The sequence below is a fragment of the Protomyctophum parallelum genome (assembly GCF_964188405.1).
Source record: "Protomyctophum parallelum genome assembly, chromosome: 1".
In the NCBI taxonomy this organism is placed as follows: Eukaryota; Metazoa; Chordata; class Actinopteri; order Myctophiformes; family Myctophidae; genus Protomyctophum; species Protomyctophum parallelum.
In genome coordinates this window covers 62,181,624-62,197,094 of record NC_139697.1, presented here as the reverse complement: position 1 = coordinate 62,197,094, position 15,471 = coordinate 62,181,624, and the positions used below count along the sequence as shown (strand labels likewise).

At 45.4% G+C, this 15,471-nt stretch overlaps 1 protein-coding gene across 1 annotated transcript in view; it reads right to left on the bottom strand.

Moving 5' to 3' along the window:
• The window catches only part of LOC310853148 (roundabout homolog 1-like), a 143,133-nt gene that overhangs the window by 25,485 nt on the left and 102,177 nt on the right, over positions 1-15,471 (bottom strand). Inside the window, 4 exon segments of the mRNA XM_083757386.1 lie at positions 912-1,120; positions 5,468-5,642; positions 7,337-7,461; positions 15,071-15,198. Of these exon segments, the coding sequence (XP_083613512.1) occupies positions 912-1,120; positions 5,468-5,642; positions 7,337-7,461; positions 15,071-15,198 (637 nt within the window).

Genomic DNA, 15,471 nt, shown 5'->3' with positions numbered 1-15,471 from the left:
GCTGGCAAATCCCATTGACATATATGGGATTTGCAGTAAGTGATGTCACTTACTGCCGGCAAATCAGAGCACCTGTTTGAGCCAGAAAACCCCAGATCACAGAAAATCTACTGAATGTTAACAGTTTGACTGCGGAAAACGATTTATCAGACTTTTAATCAACCCCCCTTCACTGCCGAGATTGTTGTATTACCTTTAGAGCATACGCTGAATTATTTGGGCTTTTAATCCGCGAAAATCCAGCAAAAAAAGCTCCCCTGGTTTGTTGTGATCCGATCGTACCATCCACCATCTTGGTGCACCCGGAAGACGCACACAAGACCCGTCTCCATGAGGCGTTGTACCCCATTCAGTTGCATTGGCCTCAATTTCCCAGAAGCCCTAGCAGCCCACAGCATGTGACGATTTCCGGTTTTTTATCACAACAGATGCGCCTACTCTCTTTCTCCGCGGCGAAGAAGAATTTTCTTTTTTTTGTTTACATTACGGCGGATTAAACACATAAAACAAAACTCGCGTATGTCCGATATGGCAGCGACATTAACCTGGAGTAATCCATTCAAAGCACGGAAACTGTTAAAAGTTCATGTTTTTTGGGTGCAACTGAGATTAGAAAACCTAAAAAAAAACGAGAACAATTCCAAAACCTTTTTTTTTTAATGTCACAATCCCTTTAAATGTACTTCACCACTGCTTAGGGCCGATTCATACTCCTATTTTAGAGCCGAATAAAAGTCGGTTTGGCTCTGTAGAGCCTACAATGTGACGTCATTTGAGGTTCGGGGGGGCGGGGACCGTCCTAAAGTCGGCTCTTCGGTGCTACTGGAAACTTTCGGCACTACAGCGCCGAAACAGCGGTAAAATAGGAGTATGAATCGGCCCTTATACAGTCACTGTACAGTACAGCCTACCTTGGTGGAATGAATCTCCAGCGAGCCTGTGTCTAAGAAGGCCATGCGAGAGTCCGTTGGAGACAGGCCCACTCCGTCCTTCCTCCACTGGACAGCGGGCGCCGGGCTGCCTGACACGCGGCAATAGAGGGACACTGTGCTCTCCACAGGGGCCGTCTGGTTACTGGGACCCTGTCGAATCACCGGGGGAGGAAGGTCTGGCACCAGACCTGGGGGGGGGGGGGGGGGGGGGGGACAAGAAATGTGGGGAAATTGAGAAAATACAATAGGCAACAGCATCCAGATGTTATCGTTATAATAACCCATTCTGAACGGGGACCCATTTTGGTGTCGGCATCATGTTATGCTTTAGCTATTGAAAAATATAAGATCTACAAGCTCATATCGCGCCACCGAGTGGCGCGATACGAGCTTGTAGGTCTGATATTTTTTGAAAAATCGAAGAACGACTGACATTTTTAGAATCTGATCTCAGGTCAGAATGGGTTCATCAGACCAGTGTGTGTCCAGTGGAAACCTCGTATGAATCTGATCTCAGGTCAGAATGGGATAAGGGCCAAATGTATAGAGAAATAAAGCGGTAAAAAAAACAAAGGCCAGGAGAGGGGAGAAAATGAAAAAACTAAAGGGTAAGATAAGATGTGGAAAGATATGAAGGCGTAAATTGGCAAAAAGAAGAGCAGTACAATAACTTGCGCTGGTAGGGGCTGGGGGCCGGCGGAGGAAATAGAAATCAACTTTGCGCCTCCGAGCAAGAGAAAACCAACTAATCATTGAGTGGAGAGGCAACGAACGGCAGGAGCACTTTTCCAATCACAACAGTCAAGCCCAACTAATAACAAATCCCATTTAGATAGCAGAGGTCTCTCCCTCCTCCACTTCACAACCCTGTGGTTTGTGGATAAAGGAGAGGGGGGAGAGAGAGAGAGAGAGAGAGAGAGAGAGAGTGATAATGGAAAAAAGGTGCCAGGGGGTAATGTGGGTAAGTTATTTCCATACAAATCCCCACTCAACAGTGAGGGAGCGGAGAGGGTATAGAGGTCAAGAGAGACAGGTAGAGAGACATCAGAAGAGAACAGGGAGAGGGAGGGAGAGAGAGAGAGAGAGAGACAGACAGACAGACAGACAGACAGACAGACGGACGGACGGACGGACGGACGGACGGACGGACGGACGGACGGACGGACGGACGGACGGACGGACGGACGGACGGACGGACGGACGGACGGACGGACGGACGGACGGACGGACGGACGGACGGACGGACGGACGGACGGACAGACAGACAGACAGACAGACAGACAGACAGACAGACAGACAGACAGACAGACAGACAGACAGACAGACGGACAGACGGACAGACGGACAGACAGACGGAGAGGGGGAGAGGGGGAGAGGGGGAGAGACAGACAGGGGGAGAGAGACAGACAGACAGACAGGGGGGAGAGAGAGAGACAGGGGGAGAGAGACAGGGTGGAGAGAGACAGACAGACAGACAGGGGGGAGAGAGAGAGACAGGGGGAGAGAGACAGACAGGGGGGGAGAGACAGACAGGGGGGGAGAGACAGACAGGGGGAGAGAGACAGACAGGGGGAGAGAGACAGACAGGGGGGGAGAGACAGACAGGGGGAGAGAGACAGACAGGGGGAGAGAGACAGACAGGGGGGAGAGAGACAGACAGGGGGGGAGAGACAGACAGGGGGGAGAGAGACAGACAGGGGGGAGAGACAGACAGGGGGGAGAGAGACAGACAGGGGGGGAGAGACAGACAGGGGGGAGAGACAGACAGGGGGAGAGAGACAGACAGGGGGGGAGAGACAGACAGGGGGAGAGAGACAGACAGGGGGAGAGAGACAGACAGGGGGGGAGAGAGAGACAGGGGGGAGAGAGACAGACAGGGGGGAGAGAGACAGACAGGGGGGAGAGAGACAGACAGGGGGAGAGAGAGAGACAGGGGGAGAGAGACAGACAGGGGGGAGAGAGACAGACAGGGGGGGGAGAGACAGACAGGGGGAGAGAGACAGACAGGGGGGAGAGAGACAGACAGGGGGAGAGAGACAGACAGGGGGGAGAGAGACAGACAGGGGGAGAGAGACAGACAGGGGGGGGAGAGAGAGAGACAGATAGTAGCAGCATAGATTAAATCAAACATGCTCCAGCCTTGTTTCATTTCCATTACATATAACCGAGTGCACGTTAAGTGACTGACTCTCACTTCTCAACTCCGGTTGCCGTGGCAACCGGAGCATGGTGGTGTGGTTTGTGTGTGTGAAAAGGTGGCAGTGAAAAGCATTGCCCGTTTGAGCAGATGATTATTCATTACAATTAACACGGCTACACAGCAGACAGAGGCGACCCACAGATAAAGTAACTGTCTGTACTAGCCTCTGGCAATTATGTTAATTAACTTAATATATGTACACAGTACACACACACTCCCATTGCCTGGCAGGTACTACTACTCGCCCTCACACAGGTGGCTTTATCAGGACCCAGCGGACTTCACTGGCGCTATGTAATTACTGGGCTGTGAGGCTCGCGGCTAGATTCAACATTTCACTCCCCTCTTTAACAATAGATGCAATTAACGCGGGAACCAGGGTCACTGCAGTCAGAATGAACATCCCTCGGGCACTTTTAGCTACACAAATCCACATCGTCTTTTGATTCCGTTATACCCTATGCCTTCACACACCTGAACACAATGGGAGCTCAGCGGGACACGCAGCATGCTAGAAGGTTTCACCTGTGCTGCTTCTACACCTAGAGAACTGAAACAGATGGCCAGCAGTGTTCCTATTCCCCATACGTTGTGTCCTCTCTAACTAGGTGTGCTGTTGATGAGTGCACACTGCACAGTGAACCGCAGGGAGAAAGCACATCGTTTGGGTTCATTCCCCTGGGAGTATCTATCTACGTTTTAACCCATTTTCACCGGAGATCAGATTCTAAAAAATGTCTTCTACATCATGACAGTTTTCTGAAAAAGCTGTGTTTCTATGTCATCTATTTTTCAAAAATAGCAGACCTACAAGCTCGTAGCGCGCCACTCGGTGGCGCGCTACGAGCTTGTAGATCTGCTATTTTTCAATAGCTAAACAACAGCCAACAAGGAAAGTTAATACTGAGTGAAATACAATGTACAGCCGCACAGCACACTCATAGCTGCCAATGCATGCGTTTTAATGAGGACACGGAGACAGTTTCGGACAGATAATACTGCCGTCTTCATTTTGATTCACTCAGTATCTACGTCTTGGCATGAATTCTATAGCATAATATATTCCCTATACATAACATGAGGCACACTGAAATATACCTCCTTGTAGTATACACAGACAGAATGCATTACACATACTGTAGGTATATTATTCCCAATTTCCCACTGAGCATTTTTCAGGCTAGACGTCTAAAATCCGTCTTTTTTTGTGTGATCTAGGGTTGAGTAGTTTCAACAGATATCGACGTTTAAAAAACTAAGTCAAGCTAAGCCTAGACCGCAAAACAAACTTTCATTTTTAGACATGTTATAGCCCATTTTTAGACGGACGTCTAATAGCTGACAATTGCTCAGTGGGTTGTATGCATATCCTGTGTAATGTACTACTGTATGTAACGTTGTAAATTGGGGGGGGGGGGGATGCTTTTAAGAGGGGAGAGAGAGAGAGAGAGAGGCAAATAAACACTCGAAGGCACTCGGTAGTCACCATGGGAACGGAGGGTTTTGAGCCCAAAATGCCCCGCCGCAGCTGGGGAGGTTTCCCTGAAATCATTCCATTGGCTATTAGTAACCAAGGCCAACACGCCCATACATACAGCAGCACCCAGGCATAAAAGACGCAGCACTTTGCCATCTAGTCACAACCAAGGCCAGCTCGTCTGCATGTCAACAAAGGAGAAGCCAGTCTAATGTCACCCGGTCTGAACACAAGACACTGAAGGTTGGAGGAAATGCAAAGGGATAACAGAAAAGGTCCTTCCCCTTTGGTTACACCAGGGGGGCAGTCAGACATTTTGTGAAGCCACTAAGGAAATGAAAGTTCATATAATGGCCTGTTGTGGCGCTGTCATTGGGCCCAAAAGAACCCATAGCCCCATAGAAGTCCATGTATTTGGGCCCAACTTCATCTAGACTGTATTACCTTAATAAACATGGTCATGAATACTTTCTGCTTCCAGTCACTAGTTTAAAGTCTCATTTCTAATGTCATAATATTCTTTTTGGAAATGGTCCTATTTATTAAAGAAATTACCATAAAGTCGCGTATGTTCTGAGGGGCGTGGCTACTGTTACAGTCAATGATCGGGATCCCCCACCCACTCGAGTCAAAATAAAAACCAACGGAGAAGAAGGGGGGGAAGTCCCGCCTCGTTGTCTGGGCCAGCCAATGGCCAGCTGGGCCAAAACGGAGCCAGCCAATGGCCAGCTGGGCCAAAACGGATCTAGAAAGATGGCGACTTACAGTGCAAGGAATAACAGGCTTCATTTTACGTCCATGTTAGACCCGGAGAACGCTTTGTCCATATCTTTTATACAGTCTATGGGTTACACTCACTGTCTGTGACCTCCAGCAGGGCTTTGGTGATGACGCTGCCGGCCACGTTCAGGGCCTGGCAGCTGTAGTAGCCGGCGTCCGAGTGCTGGGAGTCTGTGATGGTCAGGCCGCCTTTCTGCGACACGGACAGGCGGCTGAACGGGTCAAGGGGCGAGAGAGAGGAGAACAGGAGACTCTGTGCAGGAGAAAGGAGAGAGAGAGAGAGAGAGAGAGAGCGCGAGATGAACGCAAAGGGAAGGCAGGCATGCGATTGCAATTGGAAGCAGTGGCGCTCTACGGAGGTGGAGTGTTTGGTTAGACATATATCTACAGTACAGTCATGAGTCCGACACCCTACCCCAAAAACCCTAACCTATAACCTTAAGCGCACGCGGACGCCACAGGTGATTTTTAACCGGCCCACAGGTTGGTTTTAACCCGCGGCACATGTTCGGGAGACACGGGTGATTTTTTAAACGGCAGCGCATGCCGTATAAGCGACGGTGTTGTCAGACTAATGACTGTAGGACGTACAGTGTGTCTAACCAACGTATGCACTGCGTGGTGACGTGCGCACACAGCTCACAGTATTTTAATTGCACAAAAGACTGTGATATTCTTCCTAATGTTTATGTGTGAATGTGCTTTTGTGCGCTTTGCCCTCATCTGATTGGACAATACACAAAGTTGACACACCCAACTCTGTGAAACTTTCTTTTTTGCATGCGCCTTACAGTACTGCATGTACATTTGCTATTGTTCTTAGGACTATATCTGTTCCTATGAAAACAAAATAATTTCACCCACTCTTGTACATCTGCAAACTTTCCCTTTCTGACGTGAGGATCTAGTTGAAGCACAAGGACCCTATAGCCCATTCTGGGCGGGAACCCATTTTGGTGTTGGCACCATGTTATGCTTTAGCTATTGAAAAATAGCAGATCTACAAGCTCATATCGTGCCACCGAGTGGCGCGCTACGAGCTTGTAGATCTGCTATTTTTGAAAAATCGAAGAGCGACTGACGTAGAAGACATTTTTTAGAATCTGATCTCGGGTCAGAATGCTAAACTGTCAGGATGTAGAAGACAATTTTTAGAATCTGATCTCGGGTCAGAATGCAAAACTGTCAGGATGTAGAAGACATTTTTAGAATCTGATCTCGGGTCTCAGAATGGGCTATAGGGCTGCAGCAACGTGACATTGCAGACCGTACTACGCTGCGCTCACAGCGTAGAGGTTGGAGCAGCGGTGAGCAGCCAAGTGCTGCAGGACCACGAGTGGTTGTGATAAATGGAACATAAGCTCAAAACGGTTGTGGCTATACTGGGCACACGTTATTGTCAAGGTAATGCATGGCATGACAGTCCAGGGTTATAGATGCTGAGGATATATATATATATATATATATATATATATATATATATATATATATATATATATATATATATATATATGTAACCGAGGCTCTATGACAAGAGCCTGAGAGCTGGTCTGGGAATTACAGCCGAGAGGTCGCACCTTAGTTAGTAAGGGATAGAAATGCGATCTCTTGAGGCAGGTGGGTTCCTTCGTAACAATATATATATATATATATATATATATATATACATTTTCTATGATATATCCTTTCGATACCTCAAACTATCCATTTCATAAGTTTCTGGAATATATGATATACAGTATGTATAGGCTATTATTATGGCACACCTTTCAATAATTTAACATTTTAAACCCTATAGCATGTAATAATGTATGACTTTGGACTTTGGGTTCGTTATAAAAAACCCTCTCTGCATGTGGGGAACGTCATCATTGTCGCACCGATGACCTTTAAGCAGGGGCTGCATGGTGATTTATTACGATGAAGGACCAGGAGTATATAGCTCACCTGACTGCCCTCCTTCTGCCAGAAGATAGCGGGCTGGGGGTTCCCGGTAGCTTCGCACTGGAAGGTGACCCTCCTCCCCACCGCCACCACTTGGTTCCTGGGGCGCATGGCAAACACTGGAGGCACTGCAAAGAGACACAGACCTTTTAGCATCGTGGCCGACCTTGACGAGAGTGCTCCACCATCCCCAGCTTTACTGCAGAACTCTAAACGGTATCTATGAGCCCACTACATTATACAATCACATAGAGCACCCAAGTCTGACGTCAATATCGCTAGATCCAAGGGTTTGTGTACATTTGTACATTTTTTTTATTATAATCCCCATAGGGGGATTCTAGATCGACTCATAAGAACTGTGTTTGAAAAATAAACATACAGCCGTTTCACTCATAATGGATATGAAGAATCAACTGACTGAGAGAAAACGCTAATGTCACTGCTGCCGAATTAGTTACATTTTCACTAGAAACGGACTGTATCAAATATATGAGTGACTGACTGTCGTAAGCGACACAGAGACGCCTCCACGACAATATCGCCGGGACAGTTTGTCTATTTTTGGACCACAATTCTTATATGAGACGATTTTAAGATGACCCTAGCCCAAACATTTAGATTCTCGTAGAGGTTTTTTTCGATTCTGACGAATCTCTAAAAGATAACTCCGCCCCTAACGTCGAAGAAGCAACCTTGATGCCTTTAAATCACTCTTACCTTGTACAAATGCAAAAATCTAAGCTGCTTTAAATGTTGCCCCACTTGTTTGTGACGTCTGCGGAACCATATTAAACACCTGCGGGGCTTATTTTTCAATAAAAAAGGTATTTTAATCAACTCTGTCTCGGAATCTGTCGGCCATCTTGCTTTTCTCTCCATTGTAAATGCGCAAGAGAAACCCTGGCCGCTAGGGGCGCGGGCAATATTCTGTTGCGCCGTTTACCGCATTTACAATGGAGGATTCAGAAACTGAGTGGATTAAAATACCGTTTTTATTGAAGAATAAGCCCCGCAGGTGTTTAATATGGTTCCGCAGACGACACAAACAAGTGGGGCAACATTAAAAGATTTAGCATTTGTACAAGGTAAGAGTGATTTAAAGGCATCAAGGTTGCTTCTTCGACGTTAGGGGCGGGGTTATCTTTTAGACTCTCGTAGAGAGATTCGTCAGAATCGGAAAAAAAAACCTCTATGAGAATCTAAATGTTTGGGCTAAGATGAGCCCATAGAGAAAAACCTCCGCGAACCAGGGGACGAGCGGGTGGCGTCAGGACTTTCGGCGCTCTATTGCAATAAACAGAAAGATATAATCAAGTGTTTACCTTTAGTGTTAAACCATACTGTACATGACAAATGACATACTGTATTGTTAGATGGAAATACAGTGCAGATATGACAGGTACTCGTGATTTCCTGTGGCTGTCGGATGGTGGGGTGAGGAACAGATGACAACTTACCAGTGATAACTACAAGGGACAAAAGACACAAAACAGAGCAGCGGCATAAGTCACGGAAGTTTAATACCGGGATGGGCAAATGCAGTAATACTTTGGACATGCAATATGACATTAAAATGGGTGAGATCAGATTGGCAAGCAAGATAAACAAGTAGACAGACATAAAGACGACAATCAGTGACAGGGAATGGAAGCAGAGGAGTCTGTTGTATATGTCTGAGACAGATGGAATCTGTTTAATGACTGGTGGTTTGCGGCCAGCAAGTCATGTACGCTTGCACTGTACAATATCCAGAGAATAAAAGCACTGTATAAATGCACCATTTACCATCAGAATCGTCCTCTCACTAAAAGAGCCTGCCAAGCTCCGAAGCCTATACCACTACCCCAGCTCCAAGCCCAAGTCATCTACCGTATACAGCAGTGGTTTCCAAACCATTTAGCCCGTGACCCAAAAGAGACATTTGATGTCTCCCCTGGGACACTAAAATAGCACACAACGCGTCGCTTCGTGCCACGTTTGCGAGCTTGTAGATCGGCTATTTTCACTACTTCTTAAAGGGATTGTGACATTAAAAAAAAGGTTTTGGAATTGTTCTTGTTTTTTTTTAGGTTTTCTAATCTCAATTGCACCCAAAAAACATGAACTTTTAACATTCAGTAGATTTTCTGTGATCTGGGGTTTTCTGGCTCAAACAGGTGCTCTGATTTGCCGGCAGTAAGTGACATCACTTACTGCAAATCCCATATATGTCAATGGGATTTGCCAGCAGATGTCACTGTTTTCACTGTGTTGCCTGTTTTCATTGTAGCTCAAAAGGCCCAAAAAACCCCAAAGGAAATCCACTGAATGTTCAAAGTTCAGGTTTTTTGGGTGTAATTGATGTCCTAAAACCTAAAAGAAAAAAGAAAAATAAAAATAAATGAAAATGAATGTCATAAAACCTTTAAACATTTTGTTTTCTAATTTATGGAATTTCTTCGATAGCGTCAATCATGAAAATATTTGCTTTTTTTTGGAAATGTTTATTGAAAATGTAGGAAACAAAAGATAAACTTAAACATTCGACCGCGACCAACAGACGGGTCCCGACCCAATGTCTGGGAACCAGTGATCTACAGGTCTAACAACTGCAGCTCCCTCCTTCCTGCCGGCGGCATCATCGCTCAAACGACTACAACCCATCCAAAATGGTGCATCAAGCCTGGTCTTTGACCTCCCTACATTTTCACATTTTATCCCCCTCCTGCATTCCCTTCACTGGCTGCCAGTTGCTAGCCTGGTAAACCCCTCCCCCTTGCTAGGACTGAATGAGATGTTTTCAAGAGGGAGGGGTTTACCAGGCTAGCCATGCAGTTGCGCTGCCCACATCCAATTCGAAACACTGATGATGACCTACAAGGCAATCAACTGCGTGGCCGTTAGTGCGTGTGAATGGATGAATGTAATGCACAATCTGTGTAAAAGAGCCTTGGATGAAGGCGCTATATAAATGCACCATTTACCATTTACCAGTTAGACCGCTACATCAGAAAGGACGCATCCAAAAGCAAATCTATTTATACCATTATGGAGAAAGAAAGAAAGAAAGAAAGAAAGAACGAACTCTGTTGGGTCATATTTTTATTCTTCTTTTTATTCTTCGAGTATGTTTTATTTTGAGCAAACACACAGCAGCAGTCTACCTAGAGAAACACACAGCAGCCAGAAACGCGTCAGCTCATAAGAGACTACTATACTCAAGAGAGTGTGGATATTCCTTTCTCTTCAAGAATCTGCACCCAGCCATTGTAAGAGACTATTCTCAAGAGAGTGTGTGTATAATATATATTCCTTTCTCTGTATATGTTCAAGGATCTGCACCCAGCCATTGTAAGAGACTATCTCCCAGTGGGAGAGTTGTCCTGATACTTAGGCTTCCCATCTGATCAACCACAGTCTTATGCAATGATTTCCATTGGCCTAACATCAAGCATCTGGAGCACAACACAGGGCTCCGTCATTTGTATGTGCATGTGCATATTTTCCATGTGCACTTTACTTTCACGTCTCTTGTTAACCTAGCCGTTTAATTCAAATTATATAGAGTTGTAGGGAATAATACATAAAATACTCTATTGTATATTGACAGTCATACATAAACTGGACTTACAGGACCTTGTCATACATTCAATGCGGCGAGGTCACTTGCTCATGCACGCACGGAGGCATGCGTGCACGCGTGCGTGCACACAGTGTCGATTAGGCATCCATGCGGATGACCCCTGACATGGATAGTCTGTTTTACTGAGGTAACTAAAGCCCGGGGGAATAAATCCAGTTGTCAAGTTTACATTTTAATTTGTTTTGCATGAGATTTATATGGTATACGTGTCTGTCTGTCTGTCTGTCTGTCTGTCTGTCTATGTTGACATAAAGGTTGAGGTACAAGGCCCCAGCTGTGTGCTGCAGCCCTATGAGGCCCATATCGGGACCTGTTGACTTGGAGGTGTGAAAAGCCTCACATGGGAGTGTTGGCTTGAGTTACACGGCCAGGCCGGCCCTGCGGCACAGTTTGGACAGACTTACGATCCCCCAGCGAGGTCATAAACCTCACAGGGGGGGGACTGGGGAAGGATGCAGTGTGGGTTCTATTACTGCTAAATGCCGGGCTACATTAACTAACACACACTCAAAGATAGGAACCCCATCCTGGCAGCCATAAAGGAGAGGAATAGCGAGACACCACTGGCTGGACAAGTGGCTTTTTGTCTGAAATAGAGCGGAGCTGCGGTAATTGCAGGATCTTACACAGCAACGTCCTCTGTGTTCACAGAGAGTGTCCCTTAAATGCACTTACAGTATTTCAACGTGTTGTGTGAGAGTGCATTGTAAATGTAAGGGGCTAAACGTCACGTCAGAAGAATATCATTATTGTGTACATTCCAGTAACAGAAGGTTATGGACGCTGTACACAGAAGGAGTATGCTCAAGCGGCAGCCTTCATTCATATACTATTATAGAATTCAGTGCGGCTGGTCATCATTTCTGAAGCATCATAATGCTTCAGAAAACATCCAAAATGTGTTTTGTAATTTATTTGAGCTACAGGTTATTATCTCTGCCAGCCCCGCAGGACAAGGTCAGAGATGATTGTTTTTACCCCGGTTTGTCCACAGCTAATCTTGCTACTATAGAGCACCAAAGTCACTAGAGGGCGCTAATTCCACGGCTTTGTGTATTTTGTTTTGTATTAGTATTATAATCCCCATATGGGGATCTTAACCCATTCTGACCTGAGATCAGATTCATACGAGGTGTCCGCCGGACACACACTGGTCTGATGAACCCATTCTGACCTGAGATCAGATTCTAAAAATATCAGTCGTTCTTCGATTTTTTTCAAAAATAGCAGACCTACAAGCTCGTATCGCGCCACTCGGTGGCGCGATATGAGCTTGTAGATCTGCTATTTTTCAATAGCTAAAGCACGACATGATGCCAACACCAAAATGGGTGCCCGGTCAGAATGGGTTAAATCACCTCATATAAGAACTATGTTTGAAAAATAAACAAATAAACTGAATCAACTGACTGCGAGAAAACGCTAATGTCACTGCTGCCGAATTAGTTACATTTTCGCTAGAAACAGACTCCATCAAATATGAGTGACTGACTGTCATGAACGATACAGAGACACATCCCCGACAATATTGCCGAATCTATATTATGCCTCATATTCAAGTTTATAAGATTGCTACATCTGTCCGCATAGTCAAATACCAGATATAGGCTGAGCAAGGAGAGAGAAAGGGAGAGAGAGAGAGAGAGAGAGAGAGAGAGAGAGAGAGAGAGGGGAAGGATTTTTTGAATATTTAAATATATTCACATTATTGCCTAGTGAAACAGGAGACTTGCCTGGATGACCCAGGAGCTCATGCAGGAATATTCAATAAGAATAAACAATGAATGAAACTGGAAGTGGAGACACAAATCAATTGGAATGGGAACACTATCAAATTGAAGCTGATAAATTGATATTCTGGCTGAAATTGGCAAACCACCTGACAATGTATTTTCTGTTTACTAAACAACTGGAGCTTTAACTTTTTTTTGTTTTAACCCCAAAAAGATCACTTAAACTATTACCTTTAACTATATCCCTATTATGGCCGCAGCTATGAACTAAAGAGGCGAAACACATGTTTTTCATTACAGCTCATCTTTAATTAAAGCCTGAGCATGTGTTCAAGAGAAGACTTTATATCAATAGTAAAACTAGTATATCAAACAGTAGGGCATTTCTGGGCTCGAATGGACACCAGAGTGACGCTGGAGTTTGAAACCATGAGAAAAGAAGAATTCTCTCCCTCGATCCAGTTATCACAGAGCTCTACGTAATAAACTATCCGCTGAGATTATACTTTTGTCAGATAGTGGTGTTTGTTTGTTGTCATGCGTCATTTCCTCAAGGGGAGATATGTCCTCCCACACGTCTCCGTCTGTCTTCCCTCCCCCCTTCTTGCCTGCTCACTGTCTCCACGGGTGGTTTGCACGCGGGAGGCCAATAAAAGAAGAGTAAAAATCGTTTTTTGGCATCATTATATAGACAGCACTCTTTTCCTCTCCAATAAGACCAATGCTGTTACTCTTCTATCTATCTTTTCTGCCTGCACCATTGACAGCCTGAATTAACCCTCTGCTGCGACCTGTCTCCAGCATGCAAGAGGAGCACTTCGTAGCAAAGTTTAGTTTTAATTTGTTTTTAAAGTGGGTTTGCTATAGTTTAAGTTATAGTTATATTAGTTGCAGTGTTCGGTTTAGTTGCATTTATTGCAATGGGTTTTTATTTTTTACTTTAGTTTTTGTCATTTTGTTAACTACAGTATAATACCCTTGGTTCGTAGCTGGAGCGGTGTCATTTCCCAGCATGCGTTCAACTCTGCCATATCTTTAATTAAGACCTGCGATCCTCGCCGTCTGTGTTACCGGATGCTGTGTTGGACTGTGAGCGTGTGTGTGTGTGTGTGTGTGTGTGTGTGTGTGCGTGTGCACGCGTGGTGTGTGCGTGCGGCGTGGTGTGTATGTGTGTGTTTGTGTGTGTGTGTGTGTGTGTGTGTGCGAGCGTGAGTGCGTGTGTGTGCACCCGTGCGTCTGTGTGTGATGCGACGCTCATTTCCTGCCACTGATTTATGACCTAAAAGGGTGTCATTGTGGCGGGGAAACATCATCTGAATGGATCCACTTCCCGCGGTCCCACAAAATGCACGCTAGCTCTGCTCGGCTATAATCTGATCTGCAGAGCGTTTGCAAACAAACTTGTTACACAGCACGCTGCACCTCTCATTATCTACGGCTAAAGTAGAGCTAAAGCTGAAATTAGCTGCAGACCGTATATATATAAAGTCACTCCGAGAGGGATGAGCAAAGACAACGTATAATCCATTCTACTGCTCTGAGATTAGCAGCTAAATGCACAAGAATTATAAAACTCCCAGCCTGTGAGCCGGGGGCGAATTTAATGATAATATAAGATTAATATTTGAAAGAATAAGACATTAATTCCGTAAAACCACCTTGATAATCGTGATATTGATACAAAACTAACTTAAATTATACTACTTTAGTAAAGTTTTGCCTTAGCCGAAACACGATCGATAGACTGATCATCTTTAAAAGAAACATGCTCCCACACAACCACTTAACGCGGCAGCGGAAACCATGTTCAAAGATTTTCAAGAGGGCCCCCGCCGCTGATCCAGCAAAGTTTGGGAAACACTGTGCTACAGTAGATACAGTAGGCCTACTGTGCAACGGCAAGGGGGTCAGGGCATCCCAAACTTTGTGGGGGGGGGGAAAGAGTTCAATTCACAGGCAGGATTTTACTGTGTATGCTAGGAACAGAGTCTTAATCCATTAATACAGTGGTTTTCAACCCTTTTCATATCAAGGCCCATGTATTTATTCAGTATTTGAGCCATGGACCACCATTTGATGATATTTAGCCTCGCAGACCCAAAACGACAGGGATATTTGTGTTATCGTTGGATAATGTTTTTCCACAATTCCATACTCAAAAATATTGTGTAGACGATTTAAGTCTTGAGAGTGTAAAATGAAACCAAGACTCTCAAGGGTTAAAGATCTATAAGGGTCCATTTGGTTAACAACCTTTTCCATCATTTAGCATGGGGACCACCTGGAAGTCCCCTCGAGGACCACTGGTTGAAAAGCACTGCAGTGACAGAACAATAGACGCACAGAGGAAAGGGGCTGGAGGCGTCTGGATGTACTGACCGTGTACGGTGAGCGAGGCGGAGGATTCAGACCTGCCCACCATGTTCTCCACCACACACGTATAGGAGCCCTCGTCTGCCACAGACACTCTGCGCATGCGCAGGGTGTGGTTCCCCAAGATCTCATATCTGCAAGACAGAGAGAGAGAGAGAGGAAGGGAGAGATGTGCAGAATGTAAAATACATTGAACCCATTCTGACCTGAGATCAGATTCATACGAGGTTTCCACTGGACACACACTGGTCTGATTAACCCCATTCTGACCTGAGATCAGATTCTAAAAATGTCAGTCGTTCTTTGATTTTTCAAAAATAGCAGACCTACAAGCTCGTAGCGCGCCACTCGGTGGCGCGCTATGAGCTTGTGGATCTGCTATTTTTCAATAGCTAAAGCATAAACAT